This window comes from Muscardinus avellanarius, assembly GCF_963383645.1.
Source record: "Muscardinus avellanarius genome assembly, chromosome: 8".
Classification (NCBI taxonomy): Eukaryota; Metazoa; Chordata; class Mammalia; order Rodentia; family Gliridae; genus Muscardinus; species Muscardinus avellanarius.
Window position 1 is genome coordinate 65370519 of NC_137794.1, and position 18334 is coordinate 65388852.

At 43.8% G+C, this 18334-nt stretch overlaps 2 protein-coding genes across 2 annotated transcripts in view; both read right to left on the reverse strand.

The window, feature by feature from the left end:
* LOC308266068 (importin subunit alpha-1-like) overlaps nucleotides 1-10425 on the reverse strand; it is a gene marked incomplete at both ends in the record, with an annotated part of 81546 nt that extends 71121 nt beyond the window's left edge. Inside the window, 3 exon segments of the mRNA XM_080700104.1 lie at nucleotides 6666-6776; nucleotides 7131-7217; nucleotides 10281-10425. Of these exon segments, the coding sequence (XP_080556230.1) occupies nucleotides 6666-6776; nucleotides 7131-7217; nucleotides 10281-10425 (343 nt within the window).
* A 1181-nt stretch (nucleotides 10426-11606) lies between these two features.
* TRAF3IP2 (TRAF3 interacting protein 2) overlaps nucleotides 11607-18334 on the reverse strand; it is a gene marked incomplete at both ends in the record, with an annotated part of 30535 nt that continues 23807 nt past the window's right edge. The window contains 2 exon segments of the mRNA XM_080699746.1: nucleotides 11607-11753; nucleotides 13963-14037. Of these exon segments, the coding sequence (XP_080555872.1) occupies nucleotides 11607-11753; nucleotides 13963-14037 (222 nt within the window).

The window sequence follows — 18334 nt, forward strand, 5'->3', positions numbered from 1 at the left end:
CCAATCTCCCCGTAAAAAAACTTCTTTAATTGTCATAGATTAATTAAATGGACTTCATCACCATGACTGTCCATCATGCTAAAGATCAAAGTCAACAACTGAAACACAAAATGAACAAAGCATCATGTTATTTTGTTATAATTATATGTGTAATTTTTAATTAAACTCAGCATTGGTCATTTAGTTTCAGCAAACTGTTACTACCTGTTGAGTGCAGTGGCACACATCTGTAATCCCAGTACTTAGGAGGCTGAAACAAGAGGATGTCAGGTTTAAGGCCAGCTTCAGCAACTTAGTAAGACCCTATTTCCAAATAAAATAGAACTGGAAGTTTGGCTGAGAGACAGAACCCCTGGGTTCAATCCCTAATGACACACACACAAAAATGTTACCACCTTCACCTTAAACTAATATTTTGTTTTATTATAAACAAAATATTATAAACAAAATGGTGGCTTTGTTTTCTTTTAACCTATAAACTTGATTTTTATACTTATGGTTATTAAAATTATGGTTAAAAACATAAAATTTACCATCTTAACCATTTTTTAAATTCAATAGTTCAATAATACTAAGTATATTTGTATTTCTGTGTGACAGATCTCTCGAACTTTTTTTCTTTGTGTCCATATAGCTTGTATCTTTTACTTTTGATTTTGGTTGAGGGTGGGGGTACTTTTAGTACTGGGGATTGAACCCACAGGTATTCTACCTCCAACCTACACTCCACAGTCCCCACCGTTGTCATCTATTTCTTCATTTTCGTCTTCGTCTTCTTCTTTTGGTCTCTTTAAATTGCTAAGGGTCTCCCTATGTTACTGAGACTGACCTCAAACCTGAGATCCTCCTGTCTCAGCCTTCCAAGTACTGGGATTACAAGCATGCACCACCATGCCTGGCTCTTTGTAGAGTTTTTAATGAGCTGAAAATTTAGAGCATTTATAGATAATGATTATATGTACATATTTAAGAAATAATTAATGAAAGTATTATTAAGTCACATGGAAAAGTTTCAAGAAAACCTTTTTCCTTAAAAATGTAAAAAAGGTTTGAAACACACTGATCAATACAGCAAGTCTCTTTCATTTCAATGTTTGCTTTGCCAGTCCTCCTGGCCTTTTCTCTGTGGCTAGCCCACCAAGTGGGCTGTATTGGAGATAACAGTGAGACTGCACTTTTTGGAAAAGCAAAGCCAGAGGAGAGCATAGCAAGATTCCCAATCAAATTCAGATTTTCCTTTTTTTAATAATAGGTATGATATGAACACAATACTGCCTTTCAAGTTACTTTTCAAAAATACTTTCAAATCCATTATCCTATATTTGAGGCTCCATTGTGAATCTCTAAAGTAAGTTTGCTTTAAAGTCAAACATCATTGCCAAATTTTGATATGTTACACCTTTAATCATCCCATCCAGTGCTGCCTGGAGCCTCGTTCCTTAGCGAGATGTGAGAGGAAGGCAGGCTGCAGATGTTGGGATTGTTCTACGAGTCTGCTATGGCCTCTCTCGGGTCTTGTAAGAAAACAAACTATGCTGATTAGCTCCTCTGAAAAACTGGGTGGAAGTTTTAAGTGTAAAAGCTCATATTACTGACCTCTCCTAAGGCTTCATTTTTAAAATGAAAGATTCTATTTGTTACAATTTGCTGTTTGACTTTTCTGAAAAAAAAAAAAATCCAAAGTCCCCATAAATATTCCTTAACTATGGTATAGAAAGCAAGATGAAAGGGTAAGAAAGGAGGGATTTTCTTTTTAAGAATTTACTATATGCCAAGCACTATTCTAGAAGCTTTCTATCCTTCACTCGACCTTATTCTGACACCCTCCCTAGGAGCCGCTTCTCTTGTCGTTTTATTGGCCGAAACGCTGAGAAGTAAAGTAGTTTGCTTGAGGTCACACAACTTGTAAATGAACTGAGATTCAAACCCAGGTTTGTCTGATTAAAAGCTGCACCGTGAGCGGGAAGGACACGGGCGAGCACATCACAGACGCAGCTTGGTCAGTGTTTTCTGCCCCAGCTTGGGTCTGGAGAACTTGGGCAACGCCAATTATTCATTCATATTGTTTCTTTGCCCATTTCAGCAAATTATCCTTTTCTGCTCTCTTGCCTCGGTTATTTGTATATTTAGCTGACAGGCTCAACTTCAAACGTTTCCTACACCCCACCAGGCAGAGTGCAGAAACCCTTTTGCTCTGTCCCAGCTGCTCCCAGCACCACCAGGTTTCTGCTTTCTCGGCTGTGACGGGTGAGTGGAAAGAGCACATCACCACCTTCCTACCTGCTGCAAGGCGGCCTGACCCTCCTCGAGGCGAGGATCCAGGCTGCTCCCCAGGAGATGTGATGGATGCCCTGTGAGCCGCACTGTCATTTATTGGTTTAATAGCCACATTCGACAGTGCTTTCACATACTTTCCCCATTTCTTAGTTCTGTCTCTTAACCTCTGCTCTCATTTACATGGTGATTTATAGGAACTTTGACTAGAATAATCTAAAAGGTATATGTGGGAGGAGGAATGAGCAGGTCTTCTGTTTATTAGGAAAACTTTGCAGTTATATGCTTCTTTGAAGATCTGACCTTGAAACTGAGCGCAGTCTTGGGTCACAGTGAGGGTCAGAGAAGAGAGACCAGCTGTCTCCCTTCTTTAGCATTTACTATAGGCTGCCTCGGCTGTTTAATGATTTCCCCCATGCAGACATCATATTTTCCTAGCTAGATCTTAAATAATTGCAGGGCATAGCCCGATTTGGTGGCACACACTTGTAATCCCAGTACTTGGGAGGCTGAGACAGGAGGAGTACAGGCTCTCAGCCAGCTTCAGCAACTTAGCAAAACCCTGCTTGAAAAAAAAAGGGCTGAGGGCTGGGGGTGTAGTTTGGAGGTAGAATACCCTTGGGTTCAATCCTCAGTAAAACACACACACACACACACACACACACACACACACACACTCACTCACTCACACACACACACTCTCACACACACTCTGCAGGGTATGAGTGTATGTCACTCCTGTTTATGCCAGGCCTAGCACCTACACATAGTAGGCATGTTGCAGTGGGTGCTCTTGAGCTCCCTTTTGAATGACAGTTTCATTAATCATGGTGGCATGGCGGTAGTCCTACCATACTCATATTGGAGTGTCGGGACTTTGGGCTTCATGTGTCTTTTCAAAGAATAACCCACATACTGGTACCCAAAGACCCCGTTTAGGATCTTGAATTTTATTCTGCTCACCCACTCTCAAGTGCCCCCTTCAGCTCGCCTCACAGCATCTCCTGAGGCACTCAGATGTCGGCCTCAGGCACCTAGCAGACAACAGTACTACTTGCACTCAACGTGCTTGGTGCCTGAGGACTTAGATCTTAGACTCTCCTTTGGACTGAGGCCCTAACTAGGCCGCGTAGGGCAGGCTGAGCCGAGTCTGGGTGTGTTGGGGGATGGGAGGTCATGTGTGAACAAAATGAGTGGATGACTTCACACTAGGGAAACCTTGTAAATGAGATGCACAACTATGTTCCTAAACAAAACACAGAAAACATGATGCTACTACCTCTTCTAGACCAGTAAGGACACTATTTTTTTTTTTTTAGTTTTTTTTTTTTAGTTTTTGTTTTGCGGGTCTGGGTATGAAACCCAGAGGCGTTTGACCTCCGAGCTATACCCCCTGCCCAATTTTTTATTCTTTATTTTGAAACAGGTCTGGTCTCAGCCTCCCAAATGCTGGGATTACAAGCATGCGCCACCACGCCTGACTAAGGACACTATTTTTTAAAGCCAGTCAGTTGTGAGGGCTGTGATATTATCCGGTACTTTTTTTGTGTGTGTGGCACTAGGGGCATTGAACCCAAGGGCATTCTACCTCTGAGTTACACTCCAGACCATTTTTTAAATTCTTTATTTTGAAACAGGGTCTCACTAAGTTGCGGAGGGCTTCACTAAGTAGCCGAGGCTGGCTGTGAACCCGCGATCCTCCTATCTCAGCCTCCCAAGTACTGACAAGCGTGCGCCACCACACCCAGTTTCAGGTACTTTAAAATATATTTATTTTTATTGCTGCACTGTAATTATACTATTAGGAGCTTTTGAATCAGAACCACTGGAGCTTTGGCTGTTTTGATTTGACCTGGGTGAAACTTAGATATAAGTTGTATACATATTACTGTCTCCTTTTTTAAGTTGAATATTTATTGGTTTGTTTTTCAGCTTTTCAAAATATTTTCATGACAAACCTACCTTGTCAAAATGTCCAGGGTGGTGTCACTTCCATCAGAGCATCAATCTATAAACTACCTTTCCTGTTGTTCTAAATTTGTGACTTCTGACCCACTAACAGTTAAGAAAACAGACACCTCCTCTTGTTAGAACTGCGTATAAAGTAAGTAAATGTGATCTGAGTGAAGGTTTGATGGTAATGTTAGGAATCCTGGGAGGAAGGGGGAGTATTAACGCTTATACCTAGTGATAATGTTTGGCCTCGGAGGATTAGCTCATGAAACCCTTTTCACATGACACCAAAGCTCCAATTAATTCTTCAGTCTGTCTGTCTGTCTGTCTGTCTGTCTGTCTGTCTGTTGCTCTCGCTCTCGCTCTCTCTCGCTCTTTTTTTCCTTCTTCTATTAGAGTAAAAAAAAATAGGATGATATATAAAGAGTGAGCCAGGGCATCCTCTGGGGTAGAGGGCTGGATGAGGAGGTAGGTGGGAATGCTGGGCAACTTTGGATGACAGTGTGCAGGGAGGGGCTTTAGTGCGCCTGATCACACACTGCTGCCTCACAGTTTTGCACTGAGCTGGCTGGCTGGCTCTGGCTGGCTCTGGTTGCACAAGTTCTCCTCAGGTCAGTCGTTTTCCACAATCATGGTTAGAAGCCTTCTGTGTTCCAGGAGCCCATTGAGAATGCGCATCTAATTTCAAAAGTCAATTTGAAGACAGAGTGGAAAGAGTTTTTTTTTAGTCACGAGTGAAAGCAATGGAAAAAAAATGTGCTCTTCTGCTTTATCATTACTTTGGCCTTATAAAAATTAAAAATGAGCCGGGTGTGGTGGTACATGCTTGTAATCCTGGCATCTGGGAGGCTGAGACAAGAAGGTCAAGGTTGGTGGGCAGCCTCAGCATCTACTTTGTCAGGCCCTTTGCAACTCAATGAAACTCTGCTTCAAAATAAAGAATAAAAAATTGGGCTGGATGTGTAGCTCAGAGGTAGAACATCCCTGGGTTCCATCCTCAGTACCACAAAAACAAATTAAAAATGAATTTTTTTTTCTTTTTGAGCCTGGGAGGACTGTATAAAATCTCCACATTTGTGTACATTTCTGATATGAAAAATCTACCACTTTGGAATCCATTTGAGAAGGATTTCAAATTCAGGGAAATTGCAGCGCTCACAAGTTTCTGAGTAACTGACTGTTGCAGATGACAACAACAGATTGGAAGATAGAATTGGTTAATCCCTGAACACAAGGAACTCCTTGGCTCATATTCTAGGTAATCCAGGATTCTGAAAACTGGTCAGGCCCCAGCCTCACCTAAATACAGTTCTCCCTTCTCAGAAGAACACAGCATTTGAGCGCTGCCAGGGTGGTAGCTGGGCCTCACCCTTGCACCTCCATGAATGCAGGAACTAGCAGCTTTCCACAGAGGACACTGCCTGGAAGGTGGCAAAGGCCAGGCAGGTACCTGAGGTCCAGCTGCCTCTCGCGATGAGGCTGGCAGCCAAGCCAAGCACCAGCCTTTTCAAACAGCCCTTTTGATAACACTGATTACATTTCCCTCAATAGAGCCCGGGGCTGATTGAGCAACAGCCAACTTCTCTGGGTAACAAAGAAGAGGGGAAAGTAATCCAAACACAGGTTTTATTATAAAAACCAGGGAGTGAGAGAAGTATGTTTATTCTGTAAGATAACACACCTGCTCAGTGCCTGGGAGGCTCATTTCCATCAGTTGCCATGGCAAACTCGTTATACTTCAAGGCCATGTGGCTTTGTTTCCTTTTGAGATCTGGTCCTTGTCCTACCTTTTCTAACAACTCCAACACAATGACATCGAAGCCTGCAAGAGCATAATTGATTTCTCCTTCCCTCTATCAACAGATCGCATTTGTTCGCACTGGACTGAGCCTGCCTCCTCCTTTGAACTCCCTGCTAACCATGAAGCATGCTTCAGAGAGCCCCTCTCATTAACATTCCAGGTCCCTCGTCCCTGTCAGCAACAGACAGGCTGCGCATCAATGGCCTCCTTCCTCCCGGCTTCACAAATCAGTGGCTTGGTTCCATGTTTTGCTGCCGATCCAGGTGCCCAGGCGTACAATGCGGGGCTAAGAAGCACCCGGGAGAGCCTAAAAATAGAACGGCAGTTTTGGACGCATACCAGAGCAGCTACTTCATCTCAACTTGCTTTGCACACTAAGCCTAATGGGATCCATCAGGCAGGCGTTCTCTGGCGCTCCGTCCCTCCCTCCTCCCTCTCTCTCTCCCTCCCCGTCTCCCCAGCTGCCTTCTGCCATCAGCGCCTTCCTGGTGAAGGGGGCAAAGGGAGGTCAGGCAGGGAACAAAAAATGTGTGCCCTCCTGGTTTTAGTTTACAAGCCCTGAGAGACCTGAGGGCTGCAATTACTCATCTTTGGGAGAGTTTCTAGAAAAGAGCAGACAGGCCCAGAGCATGGTCACCTTTGCCCAGGTCCACTCTGGCCCAAGACTGTCTGTCATTGTTTAGCAAAGGCTCAAATAGCACTCCTAATCTCCCAAAGAAAGGTGACCTAGACCTGTACTCGTAGGTTCCTTGAGAAGTTAAATAGAAAATTCAACCACACTGACGGCCCCACCTGCTTGGCTTGAGGCTAAGAACTTGAGAGAAAATACACAGCCACAGATGGAGGGGCTGGCACACGCGGGCAGTTGGCAACATGTGACCACCTAGGGTCTGTGAAAGCCGCCCGCCTCCCATCAAGTATGGTGGGATGCTATCTGAAAGCCTTTTTCATTAGAACATGGAAAAGTCAGTATAAAGTTAGGAGTGTGCTGTATGGCCTGGGCACACGGCCCCCAAGAAAGCAACCTGTACCACTGGAGTGGGGCGCCCCTGTGCTGCTTAATAAAGGGACCCTTCCTGCAGCCACCCCCCATCCAAAGCACCGTTGGCATGATCTGAATACTTCTCATTCTCCACCTGAAAGGTAATGCAGATGTTCCCAAAGCTATGCATTATTTCAGGTGCCCCTTCTGTAGAGTCAAAAGTGTGAAAGATAAACAGCGGAGTACTTAAAATCTAAATCCTTTTTTTCATTGTTGATGTTTTGGAGATTGGCCAGATAAATTTAAAAGAAATTGATCTGGCTGCTAGCAGATTTTGTCTGTAAAGCTTTAGGAAGGTGTCAAGACCTTTTAAGTTGTACCTTGGTTTTACATAATAACAGAACAAAACAAATATGCCAAACCACTTCAAGGAAAGCCATATGCCATACAATCGCAGCAATAATTAATTCCCCAGAGAATTTATCACAGAACAAGTCGCAACATGATCATTTAATCCTCATGCCACCAGAGGATGGAGGTACACCTCCCCTCAGGCCCCGTCCGGTGTTTAGGGGACTCTGTTTACCTCGGAGACATACTAGGTCATTTGTTGAACGAATTTCCCATCAAAGCCCAGAAAGCACTCCAGACTCACCAATCAGCATCTGCAGTCTGGAAACCAGGACACCCAGGTGCTAGCCATAGAGTGAACTGCAGCAAGCCCCGGTTTTCCTGGGCCCTGCTTTCTTGGGTGTGGTTTCCAAGGTCCCTTGCAGACTCAAAATTCCATGACACAAGTCAATGACCTGAGGATTTCATTATTGTGGTGTTTTCGGTGTTTTCTTTCTTCCTTGTATCTTGGTCGGTGGTCTTATGTAGAGCTATTTATCTTGAAAGATAGTGCACACTTTTCCAGAATGAGAGGCACTGCTTCTTTGTGGTATTTTCCCACAGTGTTACCTTCCTCCTCTTTTCATTTGCTACTAGGAGGTCTCAGGGATTCTCCTTGGTTCATTAAGAAGAAACAGAAAGATCTTGTGTTTTGAGAGACTCTGGATCATTTCCCAATGATCACAGGACTCTGCAATCCATTTGGCAAAGGTGATGGTGATAGTGGGGTGTTTGGCAAAGTGGATGAGGAGGCCGATAAAGTGGCCGGAGCTAAGAAAAATGCTCTTGGCAAAACATCATGAAATGATGGAATGTTCAAAATGGGGAACTTGTACCCCTTGCTGAGATGCCTCTGAGAAAAACTCAGTCTTGAAAGAGGTGATTTATTTAAAAGGAGACAAAGAAAAAGGTATCAACAGCAATAATTTTTCTGAGTACTGAACTGAGAAATAGCAAGTCTCAAACTTTGAGTGTAACCATGTACAGAAACATCTCTGAACAATAGAGAGAACCCAGGCAGGTAGGGCATTGTTTTTGAAACCCATTTCTAAAATTAAAGATTACACTTAAAATTTTAAATAAGTACTAAGTATTAGACAAGAAGCCAACCTTGTATTCCATATACCCTACCCTCAAAATCAGTTGCGATTTGGATAAAGCCTCAGGATTAATTAGGTTATTTTTTACTAAGTCAGCCCCACCCCACTTCCACTCCCCAAATATCCACAAATGAATGCCTAAGGACCAGGATAACATCTAAATAAACCAAGTGTTAATCTGTATTGCAGTGCTCTAACATAGTTGTTAAAATTCCTTTGATGCTGGTGGTCATCAGATTTCATAGAAACTTTAGAGACCAAGCTGTCATCACTTGGCCAGGTGGGGTGTGTGTGTGTGTGTGTGTGTGTGTGTGTGTGTGTGTGTGTGTGTTGTTGTTGTTGTTTGTTTGTTTGTTTCTTTGCTACCAGTGCTACCAACTATAGCACTTTAATGACGACTTGTGGAACACCAGGGACCTTTCTCTTAACCACCTGGGGTAGAAAGGAGGAGGGAGGAAATAGTGGATGAGAGCTCAGGACAGGTCTCTGAGGGAAGGAGGGGGTGATAACATGAGATAATTAAATCTTTGGAAACTAGAAACGGCTCAGATTAATAACAGCTGGTGTCATTTTAGTTGCACACATGTATAGAATCCATGTGTAACAATGTCACTTCAGACCAAATAATATTATAAAGAAAGAGAAAAAAGAGCCAGGCATGGTGGTGCACACTTGTAATCTCAGTATTTAGAAACCTGAGACAGGAGGATTGCTAGTTCATGGACAGCCTCAGCAACTTAGTGAGGCTCTCAGCAACTTAGTGAGACCCAGTTTCAAAATAAAAAATAAAATAGGGCTAAAGGTGTGACTAAGAGGTAGAATGCCCCTGGGTTCTATCCTCCATGGAGAGGGGGGAGAAAGAGAGCGAGAGAGAGCGGGAGAGCACTTGAAGTTTGTGTTTTGGGATGTTTTCCAGGAATTTCAAATTCCAGGAACTTAACCAAACCAAAAAGTCAGTTTTATCCATCTCAGATGCTTCATGTGTTAGTCAGCTTTTCTTTGCTGTGACCAAAATACCTGACACAAACATTTAGAGGAGGGACAGTTTATTTTGGCTCAGGGTTTCAGAGGACTCAGCTCTTGGTTGGCCAGCTCCATGGTTCTGGGCTGAGGTGAGGCAGAACATCATAGCAGAAGGTTGTGGCAGAGGAGGAGAGCTGCTCAGCTCATGGCAGACAGGAGGAGAGAGAGAGAGGCCAGACAGAAGATCAGCCCTTCCAGAGCACTGCCCAGTGACCCTCTTCCTCCAGCAAGGTTCTGCCTCCCTGTAGTCTATGCAGCTGTCAGTGGATTAGCCACAGGATGGGTTAATCCAGTGCTGAGGCCAGAGCCCTCATCCAAGATTGCTTAAAGCCCCCTCGAAAAGAGCCTCGCTGCACTGGGGGCCATTCTTTCAACACCTGAGCTTCTTGGAGGACATTCCATGCCCAAACCCTAGCACTACAGAACCAGATTCTTGCCATAAAGTCTTATAAATAATATAAATATGCACTTCAGTTCTGCCAGCTTTCTTTTTTTCTACCTCTGGGCTACACTCCCAGACCTATTTTATATTTTTATTTGGAAACAGGGTCTCTTAAGCCAGCGAGGCTGGCTTCGAACCTGTGGGATCCTCCTGTCTCTTCCTCCCAAACACAGGGATTACAAGCGTGCGCCACCACGCCTGGCTCTTTTCTTATTTTTTTTTTAAACAAGGACATTCACCTTATCCAGTAGACATTAAAATTATAGAGCAATATTCTTTGTGATTCATTAGTATCATTTCTTATTTGAAGAATACTTGCCTTTTCCTGTGGTGATTGTAAGAGTTGAACAATGTCATAGCAAAGTTGAGCCTTGTTTAAGAAGTAAGGTTGACAAACAAGAAGAATCAGAAGCTCCCGGAAGTCTTCATATTGTCCTGCTATCTTGGGCCATAAAGCCATTCTATCTTACTTCTTTATTTATTTAGATTTTATGTACATGTATACGTATTTTATCTATGGGTATGTGTATGTATTCTTCTTTTGTGTGTGTGGCACTAGGGATTAAACCCCGGGACATTCTACTTCTGAGTTACACTCCCAGAGAATCACACTGCGCTTTGGTTTTATTTATTTATTTATTTATTTATTTATTTATATTTATTTCTTGCAGTGCTGGGGATTGAAATCCCAATACCTCACACATGGTAGGCAAGTGTTCTACCACTGAGCTAAATACCCAGTCCAATCACATTGTTTAGAATCATGGTTGTATTTAATACAAAGTTGTTTTGCAAGAATAAAGCTTTCATAATTATATCAAAAGTTGTGTTTAACTATCTGAGTTTTATCTTTGTGTGTGTGTGGGGGGTTACTGGGGATTGAAACCAGGGGCACTCTACCTTCAAACTATACCTCCAGCCCTATTTTATTTTTATTTTGAAACAGGGTCTCAGTAGGTTGATGAGAGTTTTACTACTTACCTAGGTTGGTCTCAAACCTGCAATCCTCCTGTCCCAGTCTCCCACATACTGAGATTACAGTTGTGTGACACTATGTCTGGCTTTGCCTTTTATCTTTTAATACAGAGAGATCTGTTACATTTATCCAGTATTATATCTAAGCAGCTTTGTTGATGTTCCGGGAAGCAACTGCTCATATTGTTATAAGTTAATATAAGTCTATTTCCTTTGAGATAAGTGAAACACACTCATACAAAAGAGTAAACATTTTATTATTTGCACATGAATCTGTTTGGTGTGAGGACACACAGCATCTGGCTAGCTCATAAAAGTAGCCTGCGGTAAAAGAGGCCAGCACTTGCGGTCACTTTCGTTTTTGACGACATCACTTACATAATCTACTCACTAAGCACTGAGAAGCCCAGAATGGGCACATCAGACCAGCAGACCATTAGCAGGAACGTGCCAGACACTGGCACCTTGGTGGGTTTTTAAAAAGTGGGGGATGCAGGGCATCCAGTGTCAGGGGGCAGAGTACTCTGCAGGACAAGTTTTCTTCCCCCCAGGGAAGGACTGAGAAAAAAACAGCCGAGAGTGCCACCCACCAGCCTCTGCTGAAGAACGCCGTCACAATGGAGCCCCGAGCATGGCGTGGCCCCACTGACCTGGGACTGGCCGGTGTCACAAGGGGACCACCTGAAGCGTGGGCAGAGGCCCCCGGGGGGGAGCCACATACTCCTCCTCTCTGAGCAGCCGCAGCAGGATGTTTTTTTTATTCTTGGGCCAGCTGTACACATGTGTGTTCTGGAGCCAGGTGGGCACATGCTCCTGTGGGAGAGGCAGAGAGGATGGGAGCAAAGGTCATTGGAGCAAAGGTCATTAGAGAAGAACCTGGAGTCCAGACCCCAGGTTCAGCTTCCAGTAGGCCCAGGCCGGTCCTTCTCGGGCATTTCCTACCACACTCTCCTGGGAGTTATGCTGTTTTGCTTTTGGAAGGGTTTAGCATGTGAGACGCTCTTGGCTTGGGGTGCAAGCTCATTATGGAAACCACATGTGCGCTGCGTTTTCTTTCAGCCTCCCAGGCTACCTGCCCTTTGCATTTCAACGTGCTTTTCACCACCCGCACATAAAAGGGGTAGAACGGAGGTCACAGAGAGTGATGTGAATTCCCCGGTGACTTCTGGAGACGTATGCCAAGGCTACGGCCGTAATCTAATTCATCACCCTTCCACACCAGCCCCTTTCACTCTGGCCTGCAGTACAAAAAGCCCATCCTTCCTCAGTTATCAGGCAAAGGCAGAAACTGTGAGCCCGGGGCGCTTGGGGCATGACTGCCCTCACGTAGTGGAGGGGCTGGTAGGGAACAGCAGATAATAATAGGTAAGTGAAATGGGTAGTAACATGTGCTGTGGGGTAGAATAAAACAGAGAAAGAGGATGGGGAGCGCTGAGGCAGGGGCGAAAGGCTGCAGTATGAAATAGGGTGCTTAGGAAAGGCCTCCCTGAGAAAATGAGCAAAGACCTAAAAAAAGCACAGGGAGAGAGCTTTGTGGGTACCCCAGTCCAGACAGCTAGAAGAGCCAGTGCAAAGGCCCTGGTTGCTGGTATGGCTACAGCAGCTTGAGAGAGTGAGGAGGTAAGGCGGCCTGCCTGGAAGTTGAGGAGCTGTATCAGATAGCGCCTTGTAGACTACTGTAAGGCCTTTGGTTTTTACACTGGGATGGACTCCTTTAGGGATTGTAAAATGAGCTTAGAAGCAGCACCTTACAAGCTAAGATGTCACGTATTGTTCAGAGTTTTGAAGTCACCCCATGAAAAAGAAACAGCAATTGCCTTGAGGAATTCAAACTCTTATACAGAAGCAACACATACATAAGCTATTTTCTAGGTGGTGGTAGACCACGGGGGCCACGGCAGGAGCCATCTGTCCTGAGCTCAGGCAAACAAGAGACTGTCTGAGGGGGAGTTTAAAACAATAATAGAACCAGCTAGAGCTTGGAATGTTTTGTATATCACCATGCTCCAGTAATTCTAGACAATTCTTCCTATCACCCCCAATTCCCAGTGACATACCATGGACTCAGGAGAGTATAATTAAGAGCTCTCAAGAGAGGACAATGAAATACACTGGCTCAGGGAGGAGAGGCTCTGGGGGAGCTGGAGAGATTGAGTGATACAGGGACAAGCAGGGGTCTCCTGGGCAGACAAACTTAAGGACGGGCATCACATGCAGAGGCAACAGAAAAGGCAAAAACATGGAGACAGGAAAGAACATGGCGCGTGTGAAGGTCTGCTGAAGCAGTCCAGCACCCACAGCATAGAGCACAGGATGGTCTTTGATGGCAGAGCAGAGGATGCTAGTATAGGGTCAAAGTAGAAATGAGGCCAGGATAGAGGCTCCCCAGTAAAAGAGAGCAGTGAAACCCCAGCGAGGGGCGGGGCCTCGGGGTGGGGAGACAGGCTGTGTACGCTGTGGACCGGGCATCCCTGGGTATCCCATTTGATAAACTGGAGCTTGCCTCACCCAAGGCAGAGGTCTCAATGCAGTCCTCACGTCTAGGGATTCCCCAGGGTGAAGCGTGGTCTGAACACAGGGTGTTTTCTTCCCTACCACCTGCCTTCCTGTGCCAGGCCTGGAACTCTCCCTCCACTGATTTTGCCTCAACCCCAAGTGCTCTGCAGCAAAGTTCATGTGCAACAAAATGTTTTCGTGGAACAGGCAGCAAAAAAGTGTCCACATCCTCATTCTTCCATACAAGAGATAAAAAGTCGCAGATGAATGGTCTCCTTTTCTTTCCTGAGCTAAAACACAAACTACCTTTTTTGTGTGCTGTGGCCAGTCTAAACAATTGGGACTGCCACAGCCCTATCAGATAGCTCTCTCCACCCCTCCCTGCTGAACCGAGTGGTACAACTTGTTGATCTTTCTGGTAACACTGTTCTCTCCAAGGATTGACACAGAGTTGACAAGGTTTTCCTGTCAACCTGTCCCAGGTGGCAGGCAAGCTGAAGACTGAATTATAAGGCTTTTTGTTTACCTTCTTGGCGTTTGGGAAGAGCACAGGGATGAATCTGAAATTCATGCTTCCTTGTTTTATGAACTCAATCTGCATCTGAAATGAAACAAATGAAGATTTAATTTTAGGGCTCAGAATGAGGAATTAGTGGTACCCACAATAATGCAGGCCCACATGGTATTTTTATTTTTATTTTCCTTATTTGAATGCCTCTTTTGGGGGTTGAGTCCAGGGGAATTCTACCTCTGAGCTATGCCTCCAGTCTTTATTCATTTTGTATTCTGAAATAGGGCCTCACTAAATTGCTGAGGGCCTAAGTTGCTGAGGCTGGCTTTGAACCTGCAATCCTCCTATCTTAGTCTCCCAAGTACTGAGATTACAGATGTGTGCCACCACACCTGGCTCATACTTACAATTTTAAGCCACCCCCCCCCCATTACACACTATGCCATTCACTGGTCAGCTGGTCAGTCATTTATTGAAGAGCTAGTGGAAGTCACATCTGTGGTAGACTCTGGGTTTTAAGGACTGGGATAGGCTTCAGAGTGTACTAGGGCTGGCTTGGGTCAGCTCATGAGATCTGTGCATCTCTTTCCAATTCTGTGTTCAGTGACTTCACAGTAGTAGCCTGAGATTGTTCTTAGTGAGGTATTTATACCATGTAAGTGAGTGAGTGCTGCAAGCCAGCAGCACTCTTTTTTTTTTTTTTTTTTTTTTGAGGGCCAGTTTGGCAGATTACCACTGATACATCCCTATCCTCCCAAAGCCAGCAAGCCAGTGAGCAGGAAGAAAGGTAAATTACCAACTAGAGGGCCATGTAAAAAGTATGAACAACTGCCGCGAAGCCCAGAATGGGGGCTGTCCATTTGGCATTGAGGATTTTGAAGGACAGTTACAAGTGAGGGGTCGTTTGGGTATGGAAGAAAAAAGATCTTAGTCAGGTCGGGAAGAGGGGAAGGGCAGTCTCAGCAGAGGACAGAGCATAAGCGAGCATCTGGGGTGTGGAAGTGCGTTAGCCTGGTCGGGTCCAGCCAGCACTCTGCTGTGGCCAGAACTTAGGCTGCGCTCTGCAGAGGGGAAGATGTGCCTGGGGGCCTCCGTGACGAGCCCAGCCAGCCGGGCTCAAGTTCACACACCAGTTCAATTTATTCTCACACTGCGGTGGCCCTGGAAGATTTAGCTGCCAAGAACTCTATCAAAATCAGAATTTTCAATATCAGGGGAGTTAGAGTCTTCCAAATCCCACAACCAGCACAAAGCTTTCAGTTATCTGATGACAAGGGGATGAGGAATTATGTGTTCCCAACTATTTCATCTTCCAATTGATTTTTACAACGGATAAGTCTTCATTGTGCATGGGGAAAAAAAAAAACCGGAAGAGGAAAGTGACAGTGGCAACGAGTGGTTATTGAAATCACCATAGAAACCATAAGTGTGTTCTCTCTCTCTCTCTCTCTCTCTCTCTCTCTCTCTCTCTCTCTCCTCTCTCTCTCTCTCTCTCTCTCTCTCTCTCTCTCTCTCTTTCAAGGTGTTTTCTCAGAACCACCTCTCTGCATAAATTAGAAGACAACAGCAAGAGGCAAGAGCATACCTTTTTCTTTTGTGTGTGTGTGTGTGTGTGTGTGTGTGTGTGTGTGTGCACGGTGTTGGGGATTGAACCCAGGGATATTATACCTCCCAGCTATACCCCCAGCCCTTATTTGTTTTTTCCTTTTGGTTTTTTTTTTTTGATAAGCAAAATGCATTTTTATTTTATTTATTTATTTATTTTTATTGGTGCACTGTATTCATACATCATAGTGGGATACAAACTTTTGTAGACATACATGCACACATCGCCCAGTCATCCCCCACCCGATCCCCACCCCATTCTCTCCCCATCCCTCCTTCCCATGCTTGGCTTAGTGGTTGACATCTAGTATTATAGCAATTTATCCAAAATTAAAAATGATAATTTCACATAACAGTTTCATTTGTCTGATACCAAGCTTTTGATGACTTAAAGATAACATTTCAATATTTCTTTTTGCTTTCTTTCTTACCAGAGAATATTTTTTTCTATTTTTTTTAGGTGAAACTATCATATATTTATATATTTATTTTTCAGAAAAAAAATCTATCCTAATATGGAATATGGACTCTAGATACCCAAAACGATCTTGAAAAAGAACAAAGCTAGAAGATATATATTTTCTGATTTCATATGTTATGAAGCTACAATAATTGAAACAGTGTAGTACTGTTATAAAGGCAGATATATAAACCATTGGAGTTAAATAAAAGCCTAGAGATAAATTCTTCCATATATTGTCAAGTTATTTTTGACAAGGTTTCCACGAACATTTGGTGGAGGAAATAATAATCTTTTAGCTAAATATTGTTGAAAAATAATTACATGAAAAAGAATAAAATTGGACCCTTACCTAACACCATATACAAATATTAACTCAAAATAGATAAAAGACCTAAATATAAATCTTAAGACTATAAACTTTTAGAAGAAGATCTGGGTCATAAAACCTCACAACACTGAAATTGGCAGTGATTTCTTGGATATGATTTCAATGGCACAGGCAACAGAAGAGTATACAAACTCCCTAAAATTAAAAAAATATTGTATATCCAAAGACAATGTAAACAGAGTTAAAAGTTACTAATAGAATGGGATAAAATATTTCCAAATGCTATATCTGAAGGTATATTAATATTCCAACTAGAGTTCCTAAAAATTAACAACAATAAAGGCAAACAATACAATTTAGAGATAGGTAAAAGACTAACATAAATAATGAATCTCCACAGATAACCAATCTTAGTTGTCTGTTGGATGGAAAATCTTGTTTCTCTGGTTCTGGTGTGTGTTACCTATTTCTTCTTTGTAGTTAATCTCTTTGAGTATTTTCTCTAGCGCTGGTTTTGAAGACATAAATTCCTTCAGTTTCTGTTTGTCATGGAAGCTTCTTATTTTTCCATCTAATTTGATAGAAAGTTTTGCTGGGTAGGAAATTTTTGGCTGGAAGTTGTTTACTTTCAGAGTTTGGAATATGTTACTCCAAGCCCTTCTGGCTCTCATGACTTGGTTTGGGAAGTCTGGAGTGATTCTAATTGGTTTGCCTCTGAATGTCACTTGGTCCTTTGTTTTTGTTGCCTTTAAGATTCTCTGCTTGGCTTCCACAATGGTCATTTTGACAATTGTGTGGCGTGGGGATCTGTCGTGCGCAGTGACGACTCTTACACGATCTTCCTCAAGCAGTTTTATTACCCCAGGTTCTTGTACAGTTACCAGCCCTCTTTAATGCTCTCTCAACGCCCTCTCAGGTAAAAACAACATCAGTCTTCTATCCTCTCCCTCATCACTCCACCAACCCTCCTCCGTGGCACTCTACGTCTCTGCTGCAGCACACACCGGTCACAGTGGTGGCTTTGTGAACATGTCCGTCCCAGCTCGGAGCCCGGAGCAGTCCGCCAAGGAACCGCACTTCCTGTCCACCAACCCTCTTAGCTCCTTCTTCTTCTCCTTCCCCTAGGGCATGCGCGCTTTTTAACCTTCTCCTGGGCGGGCAGGTGGTAGCACGAGGCGTTGCGTCACTAATTATCCGTAAGGCGCCTGATAGGGCTCACTGCGCAGGCTCAGGGCACCGCCAGCCTCGTGAGCCTCGTGACTTGGCTGCAAGCCCAGGCGCCATCTTGAGTCCACGCTGGCAACAAGCCTGGGTGCCACCTCGGTCCTGCCGAGTGGGCCCCAACAGGGATCCTCTTCTCCGATCCTGTATAAAGGGAGTTCTATAAGTTTCCTGGACCTGTGTATCAACCTCTTGCTCTGTTTGGAAAATTTTCTGCTATTACTTCCTTGAAGAGATTGTTGATCCCTTTGGTTTCACCTTCTTTTCCCTCCTCTATTCCAATTATTCTTAGGTTAGCTCTCTTAAAATGGGCCCATATTTCTTCAATGTCAGATTCCTGCTGTCGGATATTTTTTTCTAGATTAGAAACTATGCATTCATTTTTGGAATGATCATCTTCTAAGAGCGAGATTCTGTTCTCCATGTGGTCTAATCAGTTGTTCATGCTTTGAATTGAGGCCTTTACTTCATTAATTGCATCCTTTATCTCTTTTTGGCTCTCTCTGAATTCTTTTCGAAGCACCTCTATTATTTCTACAGTTATTTTCCTGATTTGATCTTCTAGAAATCTCTGATTTTCTGTTTTATTGGGTTCTGATGTTGTGGGGTTGTGGGCATTAATTGCTCCAGTGTTATTCCTCTTTCCCATGATTTCGGAAGTTTGTGCCTTCTCTGGGTTCTTCCCTTGGGTCACTATGACTTTGCTTAAGGTGCTCTGGATCTCGAGTCTGTAGTATCTCAGACCCCACTACTTCTTTACTGGGTTGTAC